Genomic DNA, 16,503 nt, shown 5'->3' on the forward strand with positions numbered 1-16,503 from the left:
AAAACCAACTAGCCCAGCAGCAAGTGCTTTTAGATTGTATTCGTCAGGCGGGAACAAAAAAAAAATAACCTCATCTTCGTATCGCAATATCTCAGCAATAATTCGATTTTTTGTTGCCGGATATGCGGCGTCAGTGTCACGAAATGCCGTTTATTAGATTTTGGTAGCACATTTGGGTGTCTTTAGTGACCCTTTAAGCCAAACTATTATCAGCAACTACGGTACTGGGCAAGCTTATTTAGAGGGTATTTCATGAAATATACACCTTCACCACCCCGCATAAAGAATGCATTGCATTAAATCTGACCTGGTAAGATCGGCATCGAGGCAAAAATGAAAACCAATTCGGTGTTTTTTTGCTTCAACTAAAGCGTAAATCCGTAAATTCTCCGAAGGAAGTGCTGCCAGGAACCTTCTACTTTGGGGAATTACCCGTCACGTGCCGTTAGACTATCAAATGAAATCATGAGTACGAAGGCCGAAGGTTCCAACGAAATACCTGCTTCGGTCGTCCAATTCGTCCGTCGGGATATAAATCCCATCGCCGCTGCCATCAGGAAGAAAAAGAAAACTCTAAGACATCCCGGCACAAAATAAAACGTTCTCGACGATTTTTTTCTGACTCCGTAGGGCACGGCATTACGACTCCCTTTCCCTATTTTCCACCTTTCCTAGAAAACGGGGCATCTTTTCGGTGGATTTGGCTTGGAGATATTCTGTCCGCATCCCGAATTACATTCCTATATCATTTTCGGAATTTTCGGCTCACTTTTTGGATTGGCTGTGCACAAAATGTCATGTCAAGTGTCACACATTATCATCCTCGCTGTTTGTTTGTCAGTTTTAGTGTGACTCCAAGTTTCACAAGAACATTATTTCAGCAGTTTCCTTCGATATTTTTCCCGGTACATTGAAAAAGGTCCGTTCGTCTGGATCCCCAGCCACCCATTTATTTATAACGAAATGGCCGATTTCTTAGCAAGATTGGCTCTTAATGCGTCAGTGACATATCCCGCCCCTAACTTCAGCCCATGGCGATTTCTAGGTTTCAGCAATTTCAGCACATATCAGCCAGACTACGTTATCCCTTACTAAATACCAACAATTATCAACACTTAGCATGCAATTGGAACATCCGGTTATGTAAAACAAGGACGGGCGGGGTTTCAATGACACTGTTGCGTTGCAGGATTTCCAGCTTGAACTAATATATATGCATAGCGCGTGGACACCAACAAAACTATGTGACTCATGCGGGGAAGTTGAATCTATAGAACCTTTCTTCCTCTCCTGCCTGAAGTTCGCACTTCCGAGGAAGACTTTCCACATCGCAAGTGTCACGACCAGGGTGTCTGACATAACAGAAGCAGAAGAGATAGCCATTGCTCTGGCTGTAAGAGAAGGATATAGGACAGGGAGACCTCTCCACTTCTTAACAGACTCACAAGAGGCATGCCGGAATTACACTAGGGGCAGGATTAGCAGTGCGGCACTCAAGATCCTCAAAGAGGGTGCGCCCTCGGAGGAGTCACCAAAGCAAAACATAATCTGGATACCGAGCCACGCGGGAATCAGGGGCAACGAGGGGGCAGACAACCTAGCTCGAGGGATGACCAGCCGAGCGGGAGCGTCGCACACCCCGGAGGACCCCCAGATCAGATGCGGAGAGAGCTATTCAGACCTACTAAACCTATATAAGGGGCTGAGGTTCCACTACCCCCCGCCACACAAACAACTAACCAAGGAAGAAGCCACGGGATGGAGGAGACTGCAAACGGGCTCCTTCCCAAACCTACACATACTAAACAAGATTTTTCCAAGACAATATAGCGCCAGCTGCCCATGGTGCGGATCAAAACCAACACTATATCACATCACGTGGGAATGCGAGAGAAATCATGCATTTCACAAACAGAAAACACCAAGTGCGGAGCAATGGGAGAGCCGGCTCACCAGCTGCGAGCTAGAGGCCCAGAGGGCACTCATAGCACACGCAAGCGAGGTGGCCCGACTCAGTGGAGCCCTGGACTAGGGGCCCAACCACGGCCAGGGAGGTGACGGACTTCCAGAAGAAGCCTCGACCTCCACCGCTAACAAACTACCAAAAGACAAATAAAGTTTTCAATCAATCAATCAATCCAGTTAGCCCCCCCCTGCCCCCCCCCCCCTTTCTTCTGCCAGTGGTATTATCGTTCGATGCGAGCGCCACTGGATTTGCATTGGGTTCAGTATGCGGGATTCTCCATGGTTATTTAATTGCATCTTGTAGGTTAAATTGCAAACTCTTAAATTTTTTCGACATCTTCTTCTTCACAGAAATATTCCGTTTATTATTAAACTTTAAATGCTCTTCTATCGCTTTACATCAGTACATTTGTCAAAATTCTAGATTGGAGTTGCTATTTTGTCGTAATCACCTGTGGCAGTTTTCATGTATATACTACTGCACCTTGGCCGATCCCCCCATGTGAGTTTGTGTCCCGTTTAAAAAATCAAGAAGAAGAAGAAGAAGCGGAAGTTTCTGCCAGCAGGGGCCGCCGTCTGTTCAGTCTACCGGCTACTCGAGGCTTTAGCGGTGAGCGATGAGTGTCGTGATCCGTGTGAAGACGCCTTCAAAAGGCGAGTTGCTGCTGCTCCTAGGATGCCTCTCATACGTCGTATACTACGTGTTTGCGGTGGTGCGCAAGCCGCGGATAGTGTGCCGCAATGGCATCCTGCGCCGGCTTCTGACTGGACAGATGAAAAGCGTTTTGAGGAGCCACTATTGGCCACCATTTTGGTGCACCGGCTCCGTCATGCAGCGTATCGTCGCCAGCTTCTACCATGTGCGTGCACCTCACGTTTCCCTGTAACGGAAACAAGCATGTCTCTTGGGTTATCGTAAGGCTGGACGCTGCCTTTGGGGAGGCTTGTCAAACGCTCAGGGTTTCTTCGAGCTGCTGGTGGCAGGTGTGTACAGTGGGTTGCAAAAAACGCTGATGGTAAAAGTTTACCTGGACCAATTCAGGGCGTCAAAATGGAAATAATTTAACTTGGTTATAGCTAGTGCACACGACCGCCGGGAAGAGGCTGCTGTTTCTCCATATTCGGATCAAGGAAGGTCCATAAACGCTTTCAAATGCGCAACAACATCTGACTTGCAGCTGAAAAGTTCCGTTCGTGCGTGGCGTCACATCTCTCAGCATCAGTTAACCCGCATATCTTAAGCGACAGCCGCATCGGTTACGTGACCGGGCATGAGCAGAGCATGCTTTGTTTAGGTGAGATAATAGAGGGTCCTTGAGGGCAACCGAAGAGAGGGAAATCGCAGCAGGGAACGGCAGAATGTTAGGTGAACGGTTGAGATTAGACAGTTTTCGCAAGAAAGGATGGCCAGTACCGTACGTAGATAGACGTATTCCTAATAATGATCTTGTGCGGTGTTCCCGCGTGCAGTGGTGGCTCCCGAGGGTCAACTACCGTCGCGAGCTGTTTGTTCTCTGGGACCAGGGCGTGATAGCCCTAGACTGGCTCAACGAGGATCAGCCCGGCCCCGTGGTGCTGCTCATCGCCGGGGGTTCCACGGACAGCCAAAGCCGGCCATGGCGTTCGATGCTGCCGATGCTCGCCAAGCTCGGCTTCCCCTGCGTGGTGGTCAACGGGCGGGGCTGCGGGGGCGTGTCCCTCACCACGCACCACATCACCTACGCGGCGAGCGTGAGCGATTTTGCCGAGGTATTACACTCTCTTCAAATGTGGCTCTTTGATATGCACCCTAGCTGCTACATCTGTTTTAAGGGCAATGCGTCTCTGAGGAGGACTGCGCTGTACCGGGAATTAAAGCCATTCGCGTTGGTACTTTACGGGGAGCTACAAAGGCGATAGTTATGGTACCGCCTCGTGCATTAATTTTTTCCCCTCCCACTACTATAATGTAGTGAACAACAATGAATGACGCTAGATCATCATACTTAAATATCACTTCACATTCGATGCGATGAAAGTTTAATAAAGAAATACATTTTTTACGGTACGAAGTAGTTTTATTTCCAGAAATTGACTTTCGGCGTCCGCCGCGGTTGCTCAATGACTAGGGCGCCTGATTACAAAGCCGGTGTCCCGGGTTCTATTTCGGCCGTGGCGATAGCGCTACGGTGAACGCGATGCACAAATCAGCCGCGTGCTGTGCAGTGTCAGTACACGTCAAAGAACCTCGCTGAAATTATGCGCGTCCTCCAATCTACGGCATCCTTTGTGGGCTGAGTTGCTTTTCATTCTTGGCATTCTGGAAAGCACAGTACCTAATATAAGCGCGACAGGAGAACTTATTTTGGCAAATACGTCGTTGAAAGGCCGACATCCTGATCTTCACGCGATCTCCTTCCCCTTCCCCAGTGCAGAGTAGCAGGCCATATTTGAATTATTCCGGCCAACCTCTCTGCCTTTTCCTTTCAATAAATACATCTATCTATCTATTCACGCGAGGTGGGCGCTAGACTGTTGGCTTATGCAAATCCTACATTGTTTTATTTTGCAACAGCTCCGTGGGGCGCTTCGTCGCTCGCTCTGCACGGGTTTCTTGCATTCGTAGGCGCGTTCTAAATGAAGATTTAGTGTTTTGATTTAAAACCATACTGCAAAAACCTTTTGGTGTGAGCATTACGTAATTGCGCAGCGTAAACAGAAATAAACTAGTGGCATCGAAGGGGTTGGCATGAATAAGTAACAGTTGTCAGAATGCTTTTCTCTGCCACGTCGCGTTTCGAAATTCTTTCTCACTTGTCGACTCACACTCTGCTTTATCACGTGGCTGTTGAATATGTAAGACAAGTGGGCTGAATGAAGCTCTTTACCGGAAGTAACACTTTCGTATTTGTCAGCTGTGGACAAAAATTTCCCTGCGACTGTGATAGAAGTTGGAGGAATAATGAAAGCCACAAGGAGATGCTTTGCAACAGCACAGCATGGAAAGAGCGGATGCGGCCAAACGAGAAGGTTGCTAAGCGCAAGTGTCGGCAGCCTGATGGATATTCCTTGTCCCTACAGTTAAATGGCAACTTCTGGAGGTATTCGAAGAATTCGAATTAATTTTTACATTATGCTTCTTTCCTGGCAGAGTCGCCTCTTTCCGTGGAATAGTTCCGAATGGAAGCTTCTTAATAGTTTGAGACTGAAAAGGGGGAGCCATCTCATAAAATACGGTAGACTAACTAATACAAGATTAAAATTGTGACCGGAGCGGGAAGCGATTTTAGGTCGCAGGAATGATTGTGGCGTCTAACACGTATTGTTGCAAGCAGAAAGTTTCTAAATCTCTAGGCCATATAAAGGGCAAAGCTTAAAATGAGTTCCCGGCGTAATGAAATGTCACATGGTTTGTAAACATGGCGGGTGTAATTACGAAGGAAAGAAACATAACCACCACACGGAGGGCCAGGCGCTGGATCCCCAGTGCCGCGTATTGTGACCTTCTGGTGACACATAGGGTACAAACTTTCCTAACTTAATTTTGTTTTTAAGGGCTTAACTATGTTTTTTTTGTTTAAGAAATAGGGACTTGACCCTATCTTGTGGAAAGAAAAAAAAAGGTCAATGATTTCTACCGCACAAGACGGATTTCGGTCCCTGGCGGATGGAGTCTCTGATCCCTTTAATGTGCCACGAGTGCTGATCCTGAGATCGGGCGCGTGCGTATGCAGCGCCTTCCCACCGACAAAGCCGGCTCCCGAGGTTATGCTGCGGTTTCACTTTCGATTTATGCGTTTTAACGCTATTGTCCTCAGGATCGAGCAGAGTCGCCACCTAGCGGCATAGCGACGAACCCTATCCAGTGTGGACGCGTGTTCGCGTCGCGTGCCAGCCCGCAGAGATTTACGCGCGCGTGCGGCGTGTACAAGAGTGCTTTTTGTTTGTTTCGCGGTTCCCGTGCGCTTTTGCTTACCTACCCGCCTTTTTCAAAATAAATATGAACAGGCTATAATCCCACGCTCCATTAAAAAAAAGTACTTGTCCATATCCAATATGTCACGCTGGAAAGGACATCATCAGTCGCGGTCATCGGCGCTTGAGATTCTTTGACAAGCGGTGTCTCAAACAAAGCCTTGCTATTGTTAGGCACCATGTCAAAGCAAAATAGTTTGCTGCCGTCAATGCAACTTAATAAAAACGCTCAAACATCGCACATTCCCGTTTCTGTTTGGAATACCGCAACTACTGAAACATGCGACCACATACTGCTGCATAGCAAAATCCAGTTTGAACAAGCCACTCTGTGCCTTCTGTATCAACGGTAGAGTTGTCTGAGTACTTTTTTTGTTCTGTTAAACCTCTGCCGCAGTGTCTCATTGGTAGGGCGTTTGACTGCTGATTTCAAGAATGGAGGTCCAATTCCGACCTTCCGAAAGGCGCTCCTAGGCTGTGGGGTTTGACTGCATGTTAAACAATTCCACGTGGGCAACGACACCGAGTCCCACCCTTACATCATCCATCATATAGCCGATGTCGCATGGCGCGTTAAACATATATATGCATTCCCTTTCTTCTTTTTGTTGCTTTGAAGGCTTCTGAGCATCCGTAACAGTGGTATTCAGCACACTTCGCTCTAGAGAAATGCTAGAACGTTTGAGAAACAAATCTTCCCAGCAACTGCTACACTAAATATTGCACAATACGCATAGATCAATGTACACTGGTAGCCAATAAGAATCATTATAACCGTCGATGCTGTCTTTCAAGCAAACTGGTTGCTTCTGACAAGGGGAGCTTCATACGGGCTCAATCATCTGAGTTTAGTTCTGGAATAAATACATATCTATAGTTACATGACAAGATAAACTCCATTTCTTTCAGGATAGTTTTATATCCGGCACCTGTTTTGGAAGTAAATGACAGAACCGCCCCAAGTCACTGTTCAGCATTAATTACAATGATAAAGAGATCTCCAGCCTTAAACATTCCTTACGTGAACATGACAGCGACCAAGCGCAGTTTTTACAATGTCTTAGCAACTACTGAATCGTAGCTTGCACTTTAACGTTACTGAAAATTAATCGCTGATAGTCCTATATTTTGTCAAATGAGTAAAACCTCTGTCAAATTGTGAATTTCATTGCCCATTGTCATTGAAAAAAATAATTACACTACCTACTAATTTCACATTTATAAACATCACATACATTAGAAACTTCTTATACTTCCCTCGGTTTCAGGAAATCCTTGTGTTTAACCAAAGGAAAAACAGCGCTAAATGTTAGACAGAACACACAGAAAGACGAACGGGACAGGCGCGGACTCGAACGAAGTTTACTGAAAGATACATGTGCACAAATATATAGCCCGAAGACTGTGAACGCCTGCGCATGTCCTGAAAGGTAGGACGCAAAAAAAAAACGCCCTCGGGTAAAATTTGTCATAACCTCGCATCTTTCAACAATCTATGCTCGCTTTCATGCACAGATGTAGAAGTGGGGCTGACACACCTGCCCCCCTTTCTTTGATAAAAAAGGCTTCTGCGAGCGCGCGAGATAATCTGTCTTTACTTCTGGTCCGAATTTTAATCTCTCCAAATCGTGGTTCACAGCTTTTTTTATTTTCATCAAAGCACGAGCCGCAATGGGCGGGTTGGTTTTGGAACGAATCTGGTGCGTTCCCTAAATACCTGTAATGTTCACCAGCACGCTCGTTAACGCAGCGCCCGGTCTGACCGACGTACACCTTGCCACACGTAAGGGGGATCTCGTAGACCACTCCCGTCGCACACCTTACGTAGGGCTTCGAGTGTTTCTTTCCACACCCCGATGTTGCTTTAGCACTGCTGGGAACCTTCGGGCACATCTTGGCCAATTTGCAGGGGCGGAGAAGACCATGGCGACTCCGTACTTGTTTCCAACTCATTTTAATTTCTGGGACACTTTGTGGATATAAGGTATCACCACAGGCTTGGCTCCATGAAAGGGTTCTTTCCTACGTTGCCCCTTTGGCTTGCCCTTGAGTTTTTGTAGCAATGCCTCAGTGACACCAGCCATAACATGGTCTGGGATCCCTGCTTTACGCAGTCTACTCACCTCACCCTGGAAGCTCGCCCTCATCATGTGACAGCACGACTTGAGGAGTGCAGATTCAGTAGAGAGGGCGGCAATAGCCCTCTTAACAGTTTTTGACTGGGCCGAATCGAATGGCAAGAAATCTTTCTTCGCCCTAGGTAGGTAGCGTCAGCACACACTTCTTGGTTAAACACAATGTCACACCAACTAGCCCAGCAAGAGATACTGTTGTCAGCAAATAATTTAGTCATTTTACAGTGCAAAAGCAGATTATCTGCCGCAACAAGCATCCACCCTGTTGTGAGCTCAGCAAATTCAATCCGCTCCCCGCTCTACACGTGAGCAGTCAGCTTTCCTGTGCGGCGAGGTTTCCTGTATAGTTTGGATCTCATTTCTGGGAAATACTTGTGCCTGGTTGTCTAGCCAGAGTTGATGTCCACTCATTCTACGGCGACCTGCCGGGCAGTACGCTGTCAGTGCTACGTTTACCCAGCTTAATCCTCGAGTCAGGTACGATATAATGAACCAGTCTGCCTCGATTCATTCTAAAGTACTGCAGGTCAAAGCATGAACATTGTATCTCCATGGGCTTGAGACTAAAATTTCCTGTCTCACTCGTATAAGACACGTGCGCCCTGTTGAGAAGTGATATATATGTTCAGGCCAAACTATTAGACCTGTGGACGCCGCACAACGCAAAAACCGTGCAAAGCGATGCCTTAAAACTAAAAGACGGGTGGTTGCGTGCCTTGTTTTCTTAAAATCCGCGCAGCGTTTTTTTTTTTTTTTTGCTGCATTGGCAAAATTCACGGATTTTTTCGGTAACATTGGAACACTATAGACAGTTAAGGCACGTTTTCTTGGCAAAGCGCCGCCGGCTGCCGATCCCCACTACCGGAGCGACGGTGGAGCCACCTCTAGGTCGATCTCGCGGCTAATAGCGTTAAAGTCCCCGTTCACCAAAAATACGTTGACTTTGTGAGCGAAACGAGCATGTCGCTCGCAAGCGGTAGCTGGCAGCTGACACGGCCGAGCACTAGCTGGACGTAAGGCTTCCTGACATTACATTTGACAGGAGCTGTCCCCCCCCCCCCACCCCCCCGCGTCGGGCCTCTACCCTCACACGGGAGAGTGATATCAGAATCAGGCTGTCACGACCCTTGCATTGACGTTACCCCTAGTACACGCAGTCACTTTCATTTGGCTTGGTTATAGCGGAGCTTTATATGTGGGATGGTAGCCCATGCTATCCCGTCATTCCCTTAAAAACGGAGCTTAAGTTTCCCCCAAACTTTTTTTTTGCTAGGTGTAGGTTGAATTGCAGTGCGAAAAGAGGCAAAAGTGTCGAGTACAGCATGCAGACAAAAAAACAAAAAGAACTGTCAGCCAACGTGATGACCATTTATAGGGGTTTAGAGTGATGGTGCCGCTCGAGTGGATTTCCCCCCTGACATGCCTTTTAAGAACAAAAATATATTACAACATGTCAAGTCCTTGGGCCCAGTTCGCAAAAAAGCAAGCGCAGTCTATCGCAAGGCTCACGAGAAGCACACGGTTTCGCGAAATATCGTACAATCTCGCTCAAAATGATGTCGCCTGTATTTCTGCATCACCGTCACAGTAGAGGGAATATTCGCGTCAGTAGAGGAGTATCGAAGAGAACGGGCATAACAAACCGAGCAGAAGTGCCGAAGCTATTGTTCCTCCTTCACAGAATAGGTTGATTTTGTATTAGTTTGTACATGAGCATTCGGCTCTTCGGCAGCTGCGAGCGGCCACTGCACGGCCTGCAACTTGTCGCGTATTTAGTTAAATGTTTTTTTTCGTCAATAGAGCTTTACTAAACATTCTCGGTTAACTAACCACGCCATGCTAGCTGAATGACTTCGACGTTCGGCTCGTAAGCCCAAGGCTGTCCCGTTCCTTGCGGACGCATTTCGATGAAGGTGACCTGAAAAAAAAATGGAACGCTTGTAACAGGTACAATGCCTGGGCATTTCGATGAGCACAGCTTGTGCATATAATACAATGCCCCACACTCAGTGTCCATAGCCCATATTAAGCTCAGGCACGTTGAACCTCGCATAACTATATTCTCTTACAGAGCGAAAGCGCTTGGAGCTGTACTTAATGACCTTCCAAACTGGCTCACTAATTCTTGCATAGTTCGTGCTGATGATACAACAGCATTTTAAAGCGATTTCGATATTTCTAACCTTGCTTCTAAATTAGGCGAAGATATTCACCGTATTGCAATGTGGAATGAAATAAACTTGCTTGACATTAATCCTCAGAAAACTAGTTTCATGGTATTTCATTGTAGTAACACAAATATTCATAACTCCCCAATTTCACTTTAATACCCATGTTAATATAATGTGGGATACTCCACATGTTTTGACTATAACTGAATGTTTGCTGCCCATATCAGGTCTATAACGTCTAACATTGCCTTTGGGATTCACCTATTAATCAGAACACGTTGCTACCAATGTCTGCATGACTTATTTCTTATCATTGCGTGGAAATGCGTGCAGTACTCACTTTTCTTGCCTTCGTCATTTGCGAAATGAAGCCATGCGTGTAAACGCTTTTGCTTCATTAGAACCGACTGCATTGCGCGAATACGGTGACCTAAATATTCTTTCTCTCGATTTTCTTACTTTCGTTATACTTGTATTTTATGTTCGTAATTATGAACTGAAACCTAATGCAATGACCCCGTACATGTATCGGGCGCAAAGAAAAGATATAAAATTTTATACCGACTGAATTAAAGTTACTACGCACATAACACACATTTCATCAATTGTTGAAGAGCTACCTGGTTACTACATTAGCATAGTGATTATTTTGCTTTTAATTTCTTTTTTATCGCTCTTGACTATTATCTAATCTATTATGCCCTTTTGCGAATAATTTTGTTTCATGTTATTTTGCATTGCATTTTTCCTGAAATATTGGTAACGGCTTTTTCCTTGTCCGTTATTCCTTGGCTATGGTATTAATGACTTTGATATTATTGTTTAAATTCGTTTCATACAATTTTCTACATAGGTGGTAAGAGCGAACATTGTTAATTTATTACTTGCGTTTTTTATTTGGTGCGATTAAAACATTTATGTGCACTTGCTTTGTATTGCTGTTTTATTATTCAAAGTCTAATAGTGCCCTCACTCACAGGAGGTCCCCATGCCCGTTTTTACCTTGGGACCCCCTTCTGTAGAATTGTATTCAAATTCTTCATACGTACCGCCTCCAAGACAAAAAAAAAATAAAAGAAATATAAATCAAATAAACCAACGTTCGAGTGAGTTAAGAGCAATCGACAAGGCTGGCGCCGCAGGTGGTGTGCGAGGTGCGAAAGCGCTACCCTCGTGACTGTCTCCTGGGCGTGGGCGTGTCCTTGGGAGGCCTGGTGCTGTCGCTCTACCTGTGCCAGTGGGGTTCGCATGCACAACTGGACGCAGCGCTGGCCGTTTCGCCGATCTTCCAGACCGCAGTGGCCGCCCGCACCCTAGCCAGCCCTTGGGGCGGCAACCTGCTTCTCAACGCCTGCATCACGCGTGGACTTGTCGGGCGACTGCGCGAAAACGAGGAGGTGGTGCGCCAGGCCGTGAGTGAAACACAGATGAAAGTATACCAAATGATGTTGTGACAATTGTGACGTAATTATGAAGAGAGGCATTATATTGCCATATTGACGGCTCAATTGTGTACTAGTTTGATAAACAAGATGTCATAGTGATCAAACAAACCGTCATTAGAAAATCAAGGCTGGCTATCACATTGAGGGCTCAGTTGTATTACAGATTGGTACTTAGGACGTCGGAGCGACCAAGCATCTGGTTTGAAGTTGATGAGCAGGCCATTGCATTGACGATTGGCGCTTCGAAATGAAACTGCCAAGGTGATTTTAGCCATTGTAGGAAGGATTTCTGTAATGATATATTTCGAACACGGCCATTGTCCTCAGACTGTCATTGCGTCCGGCCCCGCCGCGCAGTGAAGCTTAGTGGCATTCCATGCGAGAAAGCACCTCGAGGTCCCTCTGTGCTTGCATCCCTTTGTTGCGATATGCAGTCGTGTCGGACAAAACGGTCCTTTGAAGACTGGACCATGCTCGAACAAGGAGTGGATGACATTGTACATTCCTTGTACAAAGCAGGGAGCCCACAAGCTATTTTCTCCAAATTGGTGTGGTGGTGTCCTTGTAGCAACCGCACAAGTCCTAACTCTCTGACATACGAGGACTACACAGTCCTAATATTCTAACCAGTTTCTAATGTTCATTACCCATGAACTCAAGCCCAACTCTCTCGGATACCAATTTAATTGGGAGGCAACTGCAGATCACTGTAAGACACAGTTATAGAAATATTGACGGGAATGTTTATATTGTCGAATGTGCAGGGAAAGGTTTAGTGATGTTATGTTCGTTGTTCGGCAGGTACGGAAGCAGAAGACGAGAACAGTAGACGATGATCTGATGATGGTCAGGAGGAGATATATATTTACAGATGAAAAATATTATTTACATTGGCAAACAGTTACAGTAACAAGTCACACAGACAACTGCAACTTAAGACAAAATAGACTCTCACACAGAGAAGTCACTACAAGCCCTTACTTTTCTACCGAGCATCTCGGTTAAAGCCTAGGGAATGTAAATACGTGCTAAGCAAGGAGCCTCAAACTTGACTGACAAACATGGTCCGAGGACCGCTTTTTGATGACAAACATCAACAAAGGCCTGAGGGCGGTCACCCTAGGTGACCCGCCCCGAAAATAAAGCAGCCAATCAAATTATTCAAAAACATGCCACAACCCCCCTGGGTTGGGAATAATCTCGGACCCAGGTCCTTAATTACTGCAAATAAAAATACAACATTCAAAACACACACTCTTTCCACTCGCCGGTCCCCAAACCCTCTCACACGGCGCCTGTCTTTGCCTCCACTCCTCAGCGTGTTTGCGACGCGACCTTGCATCTGCGCCTTTGTGAAAGAAACGCCGCGGGGGATCACGAGACGAGGTCACTCAGCCGTCCCGTTCGAGGAAAAGGGGGTGGGGGGCACTGTCGCGCCTATTGTCGCCCTCTGCTGACCGTAAGCTGGTTCGCAGAAGCGTGCCACTGTTGATCCCGGCTGCGTTCGCGTCTTGGCGACGCCTCGGGGCGAAAGGATGAAACCAACCAGGCCTCCCGCGCGCCCCGCGAGCCCGCGCCCAAGAAAAGGGGGGACAAGGAGGAAAAAAAAAAAAAAAAACAACAGCGCTCGCTCCTTTGCCTCGGCGCGTGGGGGGATCGACCGCCAGCGCGACTCCACGTGCGAGTCGCTTTTCACTGCGGCCTTACACGCCCCTCCCAAGAGGGTAAATGAGCTTGGAATCCGGTCATTTCAGCCTAATACAACAAAGACCGCAACAACCCGCGAAGAAAACAAAACATGTAAGACACTTCGCACGTGAATGAAACACCAAATGAAACTCGCGACACAAGATGGGTATAGCACAGAACAAACCACACATTCGCATCGGTGGACTGGACAGTGTTCGTAAAAGTCCCGCGCGCGAGCAATTGGATGTCCTCACGTCAAGTTCACGCGCACTCCACCGTTCATATCACACATAGCGCCGGGTACGCGGGAACATTCACGCGTCGTCGAAAGGCCATGGCTCAAGCGTGTGCTTGCTCTACGCCCCAAGTCACATTGGGGACACGGGTTAACGCGTCGGCGTTACCATTGCTTGACCCTTTCCTGTGGGTCACCGTCACATTGTAGCGCTGTAAGGCCAGCGCCCATCGCGCGAGTTTTGCCCCATGAGGCGTACTAGTAGTGAGATAGGAGAGGGGGTTGTGGTCAGACACCACGTTAATTTCTGCCCCGTACACACAATGATCAAATTTCTTTAGTGCCCAGATAATGGCAAATGCTTCCCGCTCGATCGTAGACCAGCGGGTCTGCGTTGGCGTGAATCGGTGGCTGGCAAACGCTATCGGCCTTTCCCGCCCTCGTCTCCCACCTGCGCCAAACAAGCCCCCGCTGCAACGTCGGATGCGTCGGTGAACAGCCAATATGGCTTTTTAATGTCGGGGGTGTTCAGCGATGCAGCTTCGCACAGAGCTGACTTGAGCCTGTCGAGCGCGTTTTGTGCTTCCTGGCTCCACGGAATCGTGTTAGGTACACCTCGCCTCGTCAAAGACGTGAGTGGTGCGGCCACCTCGGCGTATCCTTCAACGTAATCGCGGTAGTAACCAGATAAGCCTAGCAGACTCCGTAGCTGTCTCTTTGTTGCGGGGGGCACGAGCCCACGAATGGCCAATATCTTTTCTGGGTCTAGCCCATGGGTTCCGCCTCCCACTATGTGTCCTAGGTACTTAATGTGGGCCTGTGCGACCTGACAATTTCTCGGCTCACTTTAAGCTTGGCGTCGCGCAACAAATCAAAAATTATTTCTAAGTGCCGCAAGTGTTCAGTCCACGAGGAAGAAAAAATGGCGATGTCATCGAGGTATGCGGCCGCATAAGCCTGATGTTTCGAGAGGAGGGTGTTCATTATCCGCTGAAAGGTGGCCGCGGCGTTCTTTAGCCCGAACGGCATGACGCGCCAAGCATATTGTCCCTCGTGAGTTACGAAGGCGGTCAGATGTTGGCTCTCCGGAGCTACCGGCACCTGCCAGTATCCGCGTCGCAAGTCGATAAGAGTGATATACCTAGCGCGGCCCACCCTCATGATGAGCTCTTTAGGGGGTGATATTGGAAAGGCATCCGTGCGCGTCGCTGCGTTCAAAGCGCGATAGTCAACACACATGCGCACCGATCCATCCTCCTTACCCACGCATACAACGGGATGGGCGCACTCGCTTTCCACCGGATACACCAGCCCGAGGTCTAGCAACTCGTTTACCTGGCGGCTCACCTCACTCCTTGATAACTCCGGCACGCGATATGGGAAAGTGCGTTTGAGCTGAAGGCCTCGTGCCAAGTATATGTCGGGAGCCATCAGGCTCGATAAAGCTAGTTTCGGCTTTTGGGGAGACAGTTAACGCAAAACTGGTCACTCCTGCGGTAAGCATCAGGCGGCCCAACGCACACATAGCAGGGCCCGAGGCAGTAGACATTGTATGCGCGCTTTCTGATAAGCTGGCGGAGGGAGTGGATTGTTTGCTCTCCAGGGAGGATTGGGAACTGCTTTCGGAGATAGACAGTCGTTACGAGGCACTTGTTATGAATAAGGCCTGCCCTCTGTCTGAAGCAGTTAACGCGTCTGTCACCATGGCGGAGCAGAGCGCAAAGCTGAGCTCTACATCACACGAGGAGCAAGCGGCGGGGTCTGAGGCAGACAAACTAATGAGTGGTGAGCAGGGTGTGGCGACGGAACAGCCCTGTGAAGTAGATCTGGAAGAAAGCGAGAAGGAAGATGTAATCTCGATCCAGGATGACGCGGACGCAGCCCTAAAACAGCGCCAGGTATTCAGATCCGACCAAGTATCAGACGAAACCTTAAAGAAAGCGTGGGCTGACGCATATGTTCGTTGTTCGGCAGGTACGGAAGCAGAAGACGAGAACAGTAGACGATGATCTGATGATGGTCAGGAGGAGATATATATTTACAGATGAAAAATATTATTTCTCCTCCTGACCATCATCAGATCATCGTCCACTGTTCTCGTCTTCTGCTTCCATACCTGCCGAACAACGAACATAACATCACTGGTTTCTTTTAAGGTTTAGCGTTGTCTCGGTCGAGTAGGTAAAACTGTAAGAAAATCGATAAACTACGTTTCAGACGTGAGCAGAAACGCTAAGAAAAAAATTAGAACCCCCCCCTCCCCCCCTTCCCCATTAGATATCTTCTGTTGCATGGATTGTTTTAGCGGAATTTTACGATATGCCAACAGTTTGTGTTCAGAAACACCTTATTGGAAAATGCTCTTGTCCAGAATTCCTGGCTGCGTCAAGAGATTTAGAACACTAAAAATGCCTAACGAAGCAAACAACCTGAGACCTTGGGATTCATATTTTTGATGGAGGCTCGCCAATAACACAGATACTTTGGCGATTTAAATGGAACAACCTGTTACTCAGCATATATATAGTTAAGTGAATCAGGGACGCCACGACTTCGAGGTACGCGCCTTCTCTACTGCGCATGCTTCGCGATGTGATAACGAAAAGGAAACGCTGTAATTGCATGCGTGGTATTACATGATGAGAAGCCTTTTTATTCAGTGGAGTTTGCTTAATGGTTTAAAGTCCCAGCATGTGCTTAACATCCGAGAGCGGCTGGTTTTGCAATTCGCTTTTATTGCAATTCATTTTTGTATTTTGTTGCGACCATTCTAAAACGCGCAGACTGTAATCAGGACGCCGATAAACGTCATATGGCCATTTAGAGATTATGAAGAGTAAAATAAACGTAACCTAGCTTGTAAGTAAGAAGAGGTTTCTTAGATTTGTGGTGAGACTGGGCTGTTTGAG

At 47.4% G+C, this 16,503-nt stretch overlaps 1 protein-coding gene across 1 annotated transcript in view; it reads left to right on the forward strand.

Annotated features, from left to right (window-relative positions):
* Window positions 1-2,582: 2,582 nt before the first annotated feature.
* Window positions 2,583-16,503, forward strand: part of LOC146172082 (protein ABHD1-like) — a 43,830-nt gene continuing 29,909 nt past the window's right edge. The window contains exons 1-3 of the mRNA XM_084585828.1: window positions 2,583-2,825; window positions 3,436-3,714; window positions 11,368-11,637. Coding sequence (XP_084441954.1) covers window positions 2,583-2,825; window positions 3,436-3,714; window positions 11,368-11,637 — 792 coding nt within the window. The remainder of the gene's footprint in view (window positions 2,826-3,435; window positions 3,715-11,367; window positions 11,638-16,503) is intronic.

The sequence above is a fragment of the Amblyomma maculatum genome, unplaced genomic scaffold (assembly GCF_055883805.1).
Source record: "Amblyomma maculatum isolate TAMU_Amacu unplaced genomic scaffold, ASM5588380v1 scaffold_13, whole genome shotgun sequence".
Taxonomy (NCBI): Eukaryota; Metazoa; Arthropoda; class Arachnida; order Ixodida; family Ixodidae; genus Amblyomma; species Amblyomma maculatum.